The sequence below is a fragment of the Acanthaster planci genome, linkage group LG18 (genome assembly GCF_054643075.1).
Source record: "Acanthaster planci isolate LZ-2023a linkage group LG18, COTS_SCS, whole genome shotgun sequence".
NCBI lineage: Eukaryota > Metazoa > Echinodermata > Asteroidea > Valvatida > Acanthasteridae > Acanthaster > Acanthaster planci.
In genome coordinates, this window is record NC_141794.1 from 191,271 (window position 1) to 204,725 (window position 13,455).

General features: G+C 38.7%; 1 protein-coding gene across 4 annotated transcripts in view; it reads left to right on the forward strand.

Moving 5' to 3' along the window:
- The window catches only part of LOC110979495 (laminin subunit alpha-2-like), a 72,176-nt gene that overhangs the window by 36,374 nt on the left and 22,347 nt on the right, over window positions 1-13,455 (forward strand). For 3 of the 4 annotated variants that reach the window (XM_022235341.2, XM_087148663.1, XM_087148665.1), the window contains exons 12-43: window positions 49-147; window positions 389-618; window positions 900-1,011; window positions 1,393-1,506; window positions 2,327-2,454; window positions 2,800-2,886; window positions 3,144-3,361; window positions 3,592-3,698; window positions 3,826-4,009; window positions 4,228-4,361; window positions 4,667-4,731; window positions 4,904-5,069; window positions 5,789-5,929; window positions 6,093-6,272; window positions 6,466-6,645; window positions 6,734-6,855; window positions 7,082-7,199; window positions 7,622-7,732; window positions 7,826-7,953; window positions 8,197-8,289; window positions 8,569-8,768; window positions 9,068-9,210; window positions 9,593-9,700; window positions 10,075-10,186; window positions 10,419-10,581; window positions 10,743-10,950; window positions 11,114-11,230; window positions 11,517-11,674; window positions 11,808-11,946; window positions 12,076-12,286; window positions 12,511-12,693; window positions 13,024-13,178. In XM_022235341.2, coding sequence (XP_022091033.2) covers window positions 49-147; window positions 389-618; window positions 900-1,011; window positions 1,393-1,506; window positions 2,327-2,454; window positions 2,800-2,886; window positions 3,144-3,361; window positions 3,592-3,698; window positions 3,826-4,009; window positions 4,228-4,361; window positions 4,667-4,731; window positions 4,904-5,069; window positions 5,789-5,929; window positions 6,093-6,272; window positions 6,466-6,645; window positions 6,734-6,855; window positions 7,082-7,199; window positions 7,622-7,732; window positions 7,826-7,953; window positions 8,197-8,289; window positions 8,569-8,768; window positions 9,068-9,210; window positions 9,593-9,700; window positions 10,075-10,186; window positions 10,419-10,581; window positions 10,743-10,950; window positions 11,114-11,230; window positions 11,517-11,674; window positions 11,808-11,946; window positions 12,076-12,286; window positions 12,511-12,693; window positions 13,024-13,178 — 4,614 coding nt within the window. The remainder of the gene's footprint in view (window positions 1-48; window positions 148-388; window positions 619-899; window positions 1,012-1,392; window positions 1,507-2,326; window positions 2,455-2,799; window positions 2,887-3,143; window positions 3,362-3,591; window positions 3,699-3,825; window positions 4,010-4,227; window positions 4,362-4,666; window positions 4,732-4,903; window positions 5,070-5,788; window positions 5,930-6,092; window positions 6,273-6,465; window positions 6,646-6,733; window positions 6,856-7,081; window positions 7,200-7,621; window positions 7,733-7,825; window positions 7,954-8,196; window positions 8,290-8,568; window positions 8,769-9,067; window positions 9,211-9,592; window positions 9,701-10,074; window positions 10,187-10,418; window positions 10,582-10,742; window positions 10,951-11,113; window positions 11,231-11,516; window positions 11,675-11,807; window positions 11,947-12,075; window positions 12,287-12,510; window positions 12,694-13,023; window positions 13,179-13,455) is intronic. The other variant, XM_087148664.1, reaches the window with a different exon arrangement.

Here is a 13,455-nt window from a genome sequence, read left to right on the forward strand (position 1 = left end):
ATGGATGCATTAATTTTCATTTTATGTTTAATGTGATTTTGATCGTAGCTCACTGCTTATGGCGGTAGACTTCAGTTTGCAGTGTCCTACAAAGATGAACCAGGCAGACAGGCAGACCCAACAACAGACATTGATGTCATCATGCAGGTAATATTCTTACTGAGTTGAACTCCAAAAAGTTGCAGTCATTATCTACCATTCTTCAAGCTGTATACAACGTTAACTTTGGCATCAGCAGATAAATATTTCCACTTTAATACTGACAAACTTGTGGTAGTGGGAATTATTTCATATGCAGCAAACAGCACTTTGGGGATTATTATTGTTAATCCATACTCGGCAACAGGTTGTCTTGATCATTTCATATTTTGTGCCACCTGCATCTTAGGGTAATGGCATTACCATCTACAAAAATTCCCTGGTAGTCATGCCGGATACCAAAGAGACAGTGGTTATAACAATGACAGAGCGTGGCTGGCACCGATTAGCCCATGACGCTGACCTAGGAGACAGATCACAAGATCAAACAGCTACTCAGGCTGACTTTATGTCCGTGCTGAGTGGGCTGGAGAAGTTGATGATACGTGCGGTGTATAGCTCACTTGTGGTGGAGTCAAGGTAAGAAAGAATATCAAAAAGAAAAATTCATATGAAATTGGCTGAAAGAAGTGGACCATGATGAGGTAAGATTCTTAATCCCACAATCCAGTATACCATAACCCAGCAAATGGAGGTACCTGTATCTTGTTATCTATTGATAACGACTTACAGTTAAGGAACAGGTGCATTAACAAGGCAGATTTAAATGTCTGGTTTTTTTTTCAGTACAAAAACAAACTTTGGAGACTCATTGAGTAATAAAGTAAAATAGCTTTCTTTTCTCTTTTCAAATTTCGAAGACTTAGTGATGTAAGTTTGGATGTAGCATCTGAAGAGGCTACTGACCCTGATGTCTTTTCAAGTATTGAGCAATGCGAGTGCCCAGCTTCATATGAAGGACTGTCATGTGAGGTAATAATGGGCTGATAATTCTTGGTAGAGGGATAGTTGGCCCCAAGCACCATACAATTAAATAAAATTGAGCCACTTGTATATCTACAGGGGCATTGTGGCTTCATTGACTAGCACTTAGAAGTTTCTACAGATTGAACTGATCAAGAGTTCCTGGTGTCATGAAAAATTGAATCATGCTAGAGGTTGTAGTAAGTTTGGGTCTAGAGTTAAGGAGAAGATTTTGTCGGCATGAATGTACAGCAAGAAACCTATAAACTATATTACTCTTCTGAGGTTAAAAAGAGACTAATTTTGGCTATGAGTCTAGTTTTCAGATAAGTCTGCTTTCCCAGTAAAGTTACATTTTACAGAGTTTCCTTTTTCTGTTTCCGTTCCTAGTCATGTGAGATTGGATACCGGCGAGTTGATGGCATATTACTGAATGGTGTCTGTGAGCCATGTCAGTGCAACAATCATGCCACAGAATGTAGTGATTTCACTGCAGAGTGCTTTGTAAGTCCTTTTTAATGAAATCCTCTTTGATAGTAAAACTGAATAGATTTTTATTTTAATTGTTCTCACATGCATGCTTATCAGTTGTTATCTACTTGAGAAAGAACAGTTCTGGATTTTCTGAAGATCTGTACATTCATTTTGTTATTTGAAGTTGATTTACACGCCCTGACTGACAAATGTCTGTTTCATTTATTTTCAATGTTTGGTTTCCTCTGATTCTTCTGCAGTGTGAATGTATATTTGGTACCTTGCTGTTTGCTGAATGTGAACATTTAGGCCTTACAATAATCAAACCTGTCAACAAGAGCTGGCACTTGACATAAAAGAACTCTGTTCAAACATGTGTCTGATAACTCAGTCATCGTAGATGACACTTTGCTCCAGAGACTTGAAAACCATGATAACAGTGGGATAATATTTGTACTAAGTACAGACACAACACAAATAGTCAAGGGTGGGCATGGTGTGACTTTATGGCACTTGTAGTTAGGAATTTCATAAAATTTATAGCAGAAGGAATGGCAGCACACTGACAGCATGTATTGATTTTGACCCCAAATTTGAGGATATTCTCAAAACCGATTCTTTAGAGGCTTCTTTAGTTACATCTGACATCTGATGATGCCAGGGGTGCTGTAGGGTTAAAGGTTAAACTTTACTTAGTCCTTCCAACCCCAAATTACCACTTAAATTTGAAGAAAATACACCATAAAGTGATGTAATTAACGTAAAAGTTTGTTGAAATTCCCAACCCAAATCTGAAGCAAAGGTTTCAGAAGTGACTGTGGCTAGCAGATGTTTGTTACTTCTCTTTCAGGACTGCACTCACAATACCACAGGGCCCCACTGTGAATTTTGTGCCATTGGTTTCTATGGCTACCCTGTGCAAGGCACCGTACATGACTGTCAGCCTTGTGCCTGCCCACACCTCACCCCAGAAAACAAGTAGGATTTATTGAATTAATTTGATTTGTTTCTTTACACTTTTTCCCCGGACGTTTCAAAGTAACATTTCAAGTATGCATCAGAGGGTAGTACAATCCGGACAATTTCATAGAGACAGCTCACCTAGAAGACCAAGAACATACATATATTCAGCTTATTTGAACATCCTCTTGTAGGTAAAAAACAACTGTCATTACGGAACATCTGCAGTTGTTGAAGGAATTCCTAGATCTTTCCTGCCTTTTTACACTTTTTTACTTTGCAGTTTAAAATTGCAATTCATTTTAGCTTTTGAACAGTAATAACAACCGTCCCCGCTGGGTTGATTTTTCTTGAATTGTTTAGTTTCAGTCCAACCTGTGTGTCTGATCCTGAATTTGGTTACATTTGTGACTCCTGCCCTACAGGCTTCACAGGCCCAAGATGTGAGCGGTAAGATGGTTGATGGCAGTGTCAGACTGGTCCATTTGACACTGTCAAAAAACCTTGGCCTACTTATTTCCTACCTATTTCTTCTTGCAGTTCCAAATGTGAAGCTTGTTCCTTTGTCAGACAATCTTTCAACTTATGTTTATGACTATTTATTTAGCAGATAAAACTAGACCAATGTTTCTGTTACAGCTTTTCATGACTAGCAGTTATAATCAATCACAGTACAAAGTACATAGAGCTTATAACCTTTCCCTCAGATGTGCTGATGGTTTCTATGGCAACCCACTGGAAGTTGGCGGTTACTGTCACCCTTGCACTACCCTTTGTAACAACAACATCAACCCTGGCATACCAGGGAGCTGCAACACAGTGACTGGGGAATGTTTGATCTGCATTGGTGACACATCAGGAGCTCAATGCCAGCATTGCAGGGATGGGTTCTTTGGAGATGCTGTTACTGCTAAGAATTGCCAAAGTGAGTCTTACAACAAAATTTTCAATCTAAATAAAATTTTTTGAGGACAAAAATGTATTCAGTGATGTTACCCTGGGCTTTTAAAAACTTTAAGGAGTGTTGAAGTATAAGAATTATTTCTTGAAATTTTTGGGAAATATAAGTGTTTAAGAAATATATTCCGAGTTTGAAAAACTACATGTTTCTCATGGGCACTTCAACGGTCTAATCTCCATCCCTGTCTTCGACAGTGTGTCAGTGTGATGATGCTGGTGCCTTCTCATCTTTTTGTGATCGGAAAACTGGACAATGCGAGTGCAAACCCAACGTCATTGGTCTATCATGCAATCAGTGTGCTGTAAGTAAGATAAACTGCTTCAAGTCGTATCATCTTAAAGAGCAGCTTTTTAGAATCTTTCTGGTGCATCAATCAGTCTTTCGTTTGCTGTATGATATAAAAAACATTTTTTCAATCCATTTTACAGCCTGGCTTTTGGAATCTGGAATCCAGACTTGGTTGCCAGGCATGTGACTGTGATCCTGTGGGCTCATTGGATGAACGTTGTGATGTCAATACTGGACTGTGTTACTGTAAGCTAGGAGTTACTGGGATGCAATGCAATCAATGTGAGCTTGGATTCTGGAACTTCAGTGAAAATGGGTGCGAAGGTTAGTTCTCCTGTAAATCATGTTGTCATTGTTTAAGTTGAAGATTTTACTTCGTTTTCCTATTTGTGACTGTTAAATCCATCTGCATTTGGCAGGCTAAGAATTGACATCATGGCAGTGCAGATTTTCTCAGAATCAGTTCCAGCAGTCAATTTATTGAAGCCTGGAGAACCTCCAGTATTTTGGATTGCTCTGATACCTTATTTTATCCCATCCAGCTTGCGGTTGTGAAATCAGTGTATGGTGTAATCCTGTCAGTGGTAAATGCTCCTGTCCTCCAAATACTGTCGGCCTGAGATGTGAAAGCTGTGAAGATGATCACTGGGGCTATGACATTCATACTGGATGCAAGGTATATGTTGCCTGAATGTTTTCATCAAAGCAAACCAAGGACACAACCTTAGTGGTATGCTGTAGGTTCAAGCCAAAGGAGAAAGTTGTCTAGAATACACTTAAGTGGAAGCGGTTAGGCTGAATAGCATGACACAGGGGTCGCTGTCCACCTGTATATTCATGAGCATTTCATCCTTAGCAAGACATACAATGCAAAATGCAGTTTATTGGATAGAGATGAGTTTTTATGAGTGCTGATTGGGTCTCATCCATGCTTGATCATTAAAGTAAAACTATTACTTCAATCCTTTTTCTCTTTCTCAGCCTTGTAACTGCAGCCTGGAGGGATCCTTTAGATCTGATTGTGATGCAGTTACTGGACAATGCAGGTAAACATGGAGTCCAAGCTATATTTAGATTTCTTTTTCTCAAAGTTACAAGGTGGGAACCTCTATCATTGATGGAAATAAGTTTGATTTGTGAAATAGACGAGAATGTTGGTATCTATTGAACAAGCTTTACATTTCTATTTTTTGTACATTTTGTTTTGCATATTGCTAGCTGTAAAAGAAAGTTTGTTGGCCAGCAATGTGACCAATGTCCATTTGGTTACCGTGACTACCCAAAATGTAAACAATGCAAGTGTGATGAAGTTGGAACGGACCCTTCTTCCTGCCAGAATGGAATGTGTTCGTGTGCTGATGAGGATGCACAGTGTGTCTGCAAGGTAGACAATAAGACAATCATTAAAGAGCTTTTCTCTGATTTTATCTTTTCAAATAAATATGGAAGCATCCAAATCAAATGCAGTATCATTTGTCTTCAGAGCTGAACTTTAACAAGCTTAAAAGGGTTTTTTCTGTTCATGCCAACATGCAAATTCTGAATGTAGATCGCGTCATTCTGAGAAAACAGAGAAAACGACAGGAACCCTCACCCTGTGTTCGTAGTGGATAATCCCAGTGCATGCCATTGTTTGGCATGCCATACACAGGACGAGGGTTCCCTGGTTGTCTCAGTTTTCTCAAAATGAAGTAATCTAGATTCAGAATTCGCATCTTGGGATGAACAGGAAAAAACCCTTTTAAGCTTGTTAAAGTTGAGCTCTGAAGACAAATGACGCTGCATTTGATTTGGATGCTTCCATATTTATTTGAAAAGATAAAATCAGAGAAAATGTGTTGTCATTAGAGGTGCTCTTTAAAAACCTGAGTTTCCCTCCAGTTAAGCAATATTATGATTGTAAACTAGTTTAGAGCAGTTTTGCTAGAGAACAGCTGATTGAATTTTTATTGGGTAACTTTCTTGTATTTTGAAAATTAATCTAACGTTTTAATATTTCCCCCTTTGTGAATAAGTACAGGCATAAGCTCCATTGTAAACTTGCATGATTATTATGGCCATCAATTTTGTGTAAAACTCACGCTCTGAGTGTTATTTCTTCAGGCCAATGTGAGGGGAAGGAAATGTGACAGATGCATCAATAACTCCTTCAGTCTGCAAGCAAATCTACCAGAAGGATGCACAAGTTGTTTCTGCTTTGGAATCACAGACAGTTGCAGACAGACTGACTTTGTCAGGAAAGAGGTAAGACCAAGGGATAATGGACCAAAAAAGTTCAGGGAAATAACACAGAATCCTGGTTAGTTAGAACGAATTCTGTCAATGCAACAGCTTTTCTTTTCATTTAATGAAGAAGGACTAATTTACTGACTACTCGAAACTTTTGAAAACTTCACTTCATCAACAGTTGCACCTGTCATCCAGAACCAATGACTTCTCTGTAAGTGATGGCTACTACATTATACCAACACAGCGTGGTGTGACATTCACAACAGAACGTGTTGATCTTAATGCTACAGAGGCCTTCATAACCCTGGATGTAGAGGAGCTTTTCTGGAATCTTCCAGTTGCTTTTGTTGGAAATAAGGTAATGTCTTGAAGAGGCTTCTTGTGTCTTAGACTGATATTTCTAATTTGAAATGTCCTTATCTTATACAGAGGTTACTAAGATGTACTGCATCTTAAAAAATCCTTGAACAACTGCATTTTTGGGGTTGCTGATCCAAATCATGCTTCAGAACTTAAATTGCTCACTCCTTCCATTCCGGTTTACCTGACAGGTGTCTTCATATGGTGGGATTCTGAGCTTTGTTGTGGCCTATCGACTGAATCCACCTGCCAACACACCTGTGGAATCCACATTAGACATCAAAATTCTTGGTGTTCGCTATGCTGTCACCGTAGATTTGCCAGAGCCTTCCCCTGACACCAAACAAGCATTCAGTGTGAAACTATTGGAGGTAAGTGCCTGGAGCAGTTGATTTGGAGGAGATGCTTTCATAACGAGGTCCAAAAATTCATCCTTGGTTGTTGATGAATTTATTGCAGCACAACTTCCAGCTGCAGCCATCAGGTAGACAGCCAACCAGAGAAGAATTCATGATGGTGCTACAAGACATCAAAGCAGTTCTTATCAGAGCAACGTACGGACCAGACACAGTCTATGCACTGTGAGTATCCATCCAATTATAGTCATACACAGATTTGTCTACATGGTTTTTTCTGTCTATTTGTGCCAAATATCAATGTTATTGGGGCAAAGCAGCCTCACCCAGTGACCAGATTCAATCCATTGCTTTCCTTGAGAATTATGCTGGATATTAACTATTTTATGAAGAGAGCATATGTGTTTTGTGTAGTTTTCATTGTCAGTGTTTGGATGTATCCCCTTTGCAGCATTGATAGCGTGGTTCTAGAAACCGCAGGGCCAGCCAGAGGTGATGTCAGTGGGGACCAAGCGATAGGAGTGGAAGAGTGTGATTGTCCTACTGGCTACACAGGACTTTCATGTGAGGTAACTCTTCATTTGAATGTCATTCTTGAATCCTGCATTTCTAATGTAGCTCCAGTTCCCAGAACTTCTCAAACATCAGTAACCCTAACAGTCCTCAATCCTCCAACAGGTGAAGGATTGAGGACTGTTAGGGGTAAAGAATGGTTTATGGTACACCATGGAATATCTCTTTTGTGAAGAAATGTTTGCTCTTGAAAATGCTGTTTGACTGGGAAGATTTCAACAACTGTACCTTTGAAGGTTTTAGAGTGTATTGTTTGAAACCCCAAGATTTTCTACCGTACTTTATTCCTAACGATTTGTCAACACAAAGTTTTAAACAACTTTTTAATTCAAACATCAGTCACTTAGTAACCATACCTTAGAAATGCAACCTACATGTATGCCCAAGTAATTCTGATATTTCCTCATGTTTGTCTCAGCGCTGTGAAGCAGGTTACTTCAGGTTAAGTGGAGACTACCTCGGCACATGTCAACCCTGTGTCTGCTTTGGTCATTCTGATATGTGCGATGACAGGACTGGACAGTGTGAGGTACCAAATTTTCAAACCACCTGCAATATATCTACTTTAATCAATGAATATTCTATGAGATAATGAAATTTTATACCTTCCAATACCCATCAGGAATGTCAGCACAACACAACCGGCCCACAGTGTAATAACTGTGATGTCGGTTTCTATGGAGATGCAACCGTTGGTACTCCGTCTGACTGTATGCAATGTGCCTGCCCATCATTTGCTTCTGTTAACAAGTAAGATCCCTATGAATTATGGGTCGTAAGCAGTTGGCTAATATTTGTTATTGATTGTTTAGATGTTTAAGAGACTTCATTGGTCTTACAGTAGGTAGCCAGAAAAGCATTCTTCCTTTGCTGATGGAAAAACAGAATAATATTTAAACTCTTCAAATTTTTTGTAATTTTTTCAGCATTTTGCTTTGGGTGGCAGAAATTTTGAACCTTACAATTCTTATGAGATGTCTTATCTTATCCCAGCAGCTTCAGTCCAACGTGTGTTTTAGATCCTTTAGATGGTCAGCATAGATGCACTGACTGTCAAGCAGGCTATGTGGGTAGATTCTGTGACAGGTGAGTTCCTAATGGATCCAGAAGTCATTGGAATAAGGGGCTTATTTGTTTTATCAAACCCCTTCTATTTTATTTCTCTAGACCTACATGTAAGTGGTCACCAGATCATTTTGGCATTTATTCTGACTACACACCCACAGTTCCCAGGATGTCATGACAGAATGATAGGCATTTTATCCAACAATTTGTTTCATTATTATGGAAATAAATGTCTCACTGATATGCCACACATTTTAAGATATTCATTTGCCTCTGATCATATAAATTTTAAAATGCTAGTTGTGATGATGGTTACTATGGTGACCCTACCAAGCCTGGTGGTACCTGTCAGCCATGTGACTGCAATGTCTATGGCTCTGTCTCATCAGTCTGTGACAAAATCACTGGAGTGTGTCTATGTACAGATGGGATTACTGGTGCAAACTGTGACCAATGTGATGAGGGAGCTGGATACGTCGTCACGGAAACAGGATGCTCTTGTAAGAAATTTGGCTTACATGTCCTTTATTTGTCATTGTTCTTTGTATTTTTTTCTACAGTACTTGATGTCACTGTACTGCATAGGTTATGCAGTAAGATATCCCCTAAATGATGAATAATTTAACTTGATGCTTTTACATGCATAGTATGTGCGTACCTGAAACTGGTCTGTACATTTGATTATCAAGAACTTGTAATATTTGTGATTGGAAAAACGTTTTCCTTTTAGAATTGTAGACTGGAAGCTTGGTTATCAGTACATGAAACCCAAACAAGATGTCTTATTCATTCTCAACAGCCTGTTACGATAACTGCACTGGACTTCTTTTGACTGAGTTGGATCGCTTGGAGCAACTTCTTCAGGAGCGAAATTTTTCTAACATTGTTGTTGCGCCCTGGGAAAAGTTACAAGAAATGGAAAATGCTACCAAATTGATTCAGGTATGTCAGCATTTCCAAACTTCTATGTTGCAGAAGGATTGTACTAGACATTGTGTGTAATGACAGTGCAGCTAAAGCTTTTAACCTTGAAGAAATTGTGAAAAAAAATTTAAAGTGATCTTTTTGAATCATGTTGTTCCTCTGAAAATCTCAAAATCAAAGAGGAATTGAGAATCTTATGCTCATACTACCCTAAGATGGATTCAAACCTGTGATAAAAATGTAAGGCACAGATGAAAAAGAGTCCATTATTTAACTCTCATTCAAGACCACTGGTTATAAGAACCTCGCAAGATTTATCAACTTTCTGTTGTTTCTTATAGTAATGTGGCAGTGGAGGAGATCTTAATATACATCCATTTCATTTGGGCTTTATTTCCAGGGAAAACTTGCATTGCTCTTTGGAGTTTTGAATTCTACTAAGGAACTCCTTCTGGCCTTGCCTGATACAGGCAACTTACAAGAGGATACAGACAGGCTAGAAATGAGAGTAAGAAACCAATGTTATCATTTTGGTGTTGATGTGTAAAAACAGGTTTTTATTCTTTTCAAACCTCTTGACTCCTGTGGGAGTATACATAGCTACATTAAGGTCATTCTTTAAATATGGGGTCCAATCATTTTCCTGTCCCTGTCACATCTAGCATTTGATTTTGAAGGTTTTAAAACACATTCTTTAATTTTCAAGAGTGATTACAGTAACACAGATTACCTGCCAAATAAATCTAAATAATTTGAAGTTAATTTCAGTGGTATTGCCATGTCAGAATTTACAGGTCAGCTGTAACAGGGACACACATGTCACACTTTTGGACCAATATAGCATGACCCTCAAGGCAGCTAAATTCTCTGACTTTCTTGCAGGCTAACAATACCAAGGACAATGCAACATCATTGAAAAATGAAGTGGATAAAACATACATCCAAGCTGTGGAAGCAGAGGCTAATATCACGGCCATCTTTGATAAAATAAAAGGTATGATTTGTGTTGTCAAGATGATTTAAGAAGTCAAATGTGCAGCATATTTGACAACAATATGTATATGTAAGCATATATGCTGGCAAAAGAGTTAACAATATCATCTTGAAAAGTAATGCTTTGGCGGTTTGTTCTTTAGGATTGGATGGTTGTGAATGATTTTACTTTAAAACTTGAGGACTGTACACTCTTTCTTTTAGGATTGTTATCATCCATTTCCAATCTACAGATATTGTGAAAGAAATTGCCAACATCCAAGAGGAGCTGAATAAGGAGTTGTCCCTGGATGAGTCTACAGCCCTCCTGGTGCAAGCACGAATGATTGTCATGGAAATTTCAGATAGAAATCCTCCTTTTATGTATTCACAGCTAAGAGCTGATAGTGAACTTAGGTATTGAGATTTGCGATATCTGTTTGATTTCTTCTTGTAACATTATCTGACCTTGTTTCACTAACAAGTAAAATGTAGTTAAAAGAAAGATTGTGGCACTTACATGTAAAATGACGTTATACAGAGAAAAATAAAGACATACATTTTTTGTTGTTTTCTAGGGAAGCCAACAAAACATTGGACAAAGCCAGACATTTGTTTGATGACATTCTGAATGTACAGCCGCTGGTTGATCATACCCACTCAGGCATAATGAACTTGACCAAGCAACTTGAGTTCCTGATAAAAACAAGCCAAGAGGCTGTCAACAAATCTGAAAATGCAACTGGCATCAACCAAGACAGTAAAGCCTTGATAGTCTTGATTAAGGTAGGAGGTTAGGTCATAAATATTGTCTATTTGAAACTTTACTTTTAATGGGAAGCACAAAGTACAACCAAATATGTTGGATGAAATGACAACTAATTTTCAAGAAGCAAACATTGGTCATCAAAAGTACTTTTTTAAAGATCAATCTTTATCGTCCTTGCAGGAGATTGCAGTGCAAACTGAAGAGTTGAAGGAGATGAGCAAAAGGAATCTTTCTGAAGCCAGAGCCATTCTTGACAAAGCCCAAGATCTGCTTCTCCAAGCCAATGCCTCTGGAATGGTAATCCTCAATTCTTAAATTATCTTTGAAATGAATAGGGAAACACTTTGGTTAACAGAACAGAAACACAGAATTCCTAAACCCAACGGTTCTTTCAAGAATTAACTCATTAAAATGTTCAGATGGTAATCCTCAAGGGAGTACCAGTACAAAGACTTCTAAATCCATAAGATTGTCATTAGGATTGGTGGTAGTTTAGTAAACTTGTGTCCAACTTTGTGTGAGATTTTCATTCAAAACATCAACGTTACTTGATTGTATCAGGAATGCCCTCTTCCAATTTCAGGGTTTGAAGAAAGAGTTTGCTCTGCTATACAATCTGACATCAGACCTTGGCTTCAAGGTGGGGTTAATTGAACAGAACTTGTTTGGCTTGGATGAGTATGTTGAGAGAGCTGAGGCCCATGCAGACAACCTAAAACAGCAAGCACAGCGCCTGCAAGAGTATGTAAAAAACAGCAAAATATAATGTACATCCCAATGAGTCAGAGTGAAGTTTTTGCACCATTGCCATTGGAGACAATATCTCTTTCATTTCACATTTATATCATTAATCATTGCTTCCTTTATTTCATAGGTTATTTCAGCCCACTAAAGACTATGCAGATGACTCAATTCGAGCAGTCAATGCATATGGTCAGATTCAACTGGCTATTGATGAGGCGGAACAGGCAGCAAGACAGGCCATGATGGCTGCCAACAATGCCAGTTACCAAGTGAGACACAAAGTCACCTGCTTATTAAAACAAAATATTCCAATTTGACCTGCCCTAACATCCCTAATCCACCTGCCTGAATACATCCAATTGAGTTCATCTTGCAACATTGTTACATTTGTCCTGCAGGTTAGTAACCCTGAACCGCTGGATGTCCTAGCTTTATTGTCCAGAGATAAAAGCCTTTCCCTAGATACCAACAGCCTGTTCCCAAGATTGGAGGAGTTAGGAAAGAGGCTTGATAGCGTGCAGGATAATATCACCTGGGTAACCAACAAGAATGATGATGCAGATGAGAGACTAAGATGCATAAAGGAGGCACTGCTTGAACTCAGACAGGGTTAGTGTTGAGTTTTGAGATTCAAATACTGCATTTCATTGCTTAAAGCAATTTAGGTTGTTTGCATGATTAAAATTATTGCACCCTCACTTAGGGGACACCGGGTTTGTTTTATTTCTGTGATTTCACCATGGCAATCTTCAACAAAAGATTTTTCCTGAAGTTTATTTTACAATTCCAGTAGGGACAGGATGGTAATTCTAAAGACTCAAGTTCTCTTTCAGACCTGACTACACCAGCCCAGGAAGCTGTTGATATTGCCATGTTGGCACGGAGCAAAGCCAAAGGTGTTGAAGATAAAGTAGGAAGGACATTGGGACAAATTCCTGAGGCAAAGAAAAGACTGGAGCAAGTTGAGGAAGATACAGGCTTTGTGGATGAAGCATTAGACATTGTTGACAATGCAAGTAAGTTACAAATGTTGGTAGCTGTGGCTAAAAATTGCCATCTGATATTGAGGCATTTTTATGCTTCTTGCCAAGTCATCCTCTGAAATTCTTTGCTTTCTTTTTTACAAGATGGATTCATTGGGAGGAAGTATTGTTTATCCCTCATTTACATTTTTCTGTCAACAAAGAAATTAAAAGTAGGATTTGTGGCATGAATTTCTTGAACACTTTGCCAACTATCAAATTTGTGACAAAAAGGAGACACTGAAAATGTGTTCCTGTGGAAGCCTGTGTTGCAGTCGGATGATTTCCTTGTTTGTTAGAATATTTTGGATTTCATTATTTTAGCCCAGTACTCTCAGTCCAGTGTGAATGAGATTCATACACTGTCCTTATCACTGAGTGGACAAGCTAATGACATGAAGACACTAGAAGGCAACATGGCTGTCGATCTTAATAAGATTAGAGAGAAGATACGACAAGCTCGCAACCAAGCATCAAAGGTCAGTCCCTAGGTTTGGCATTCTGGTTCTCATATAATCTGTGCTCGGATATGAAAATCCCCTTTGCTGCAGATTTTGCTGAAATTTAACCACTTCGGGCCGGGGCATTTTTCAATGTTGAGGATGCTGGGCCGGCATGACGATCATTTTTTCCATTTTCAAAATCCTTCAACAATTCATCATTCCATTTAACAGTCGTTTATAGCCGCACGGAGTAATCTTCAGGCACTACTCTAAGTTGACAGGTGACCTTCATTGACGCCCGAATATTTCAGCC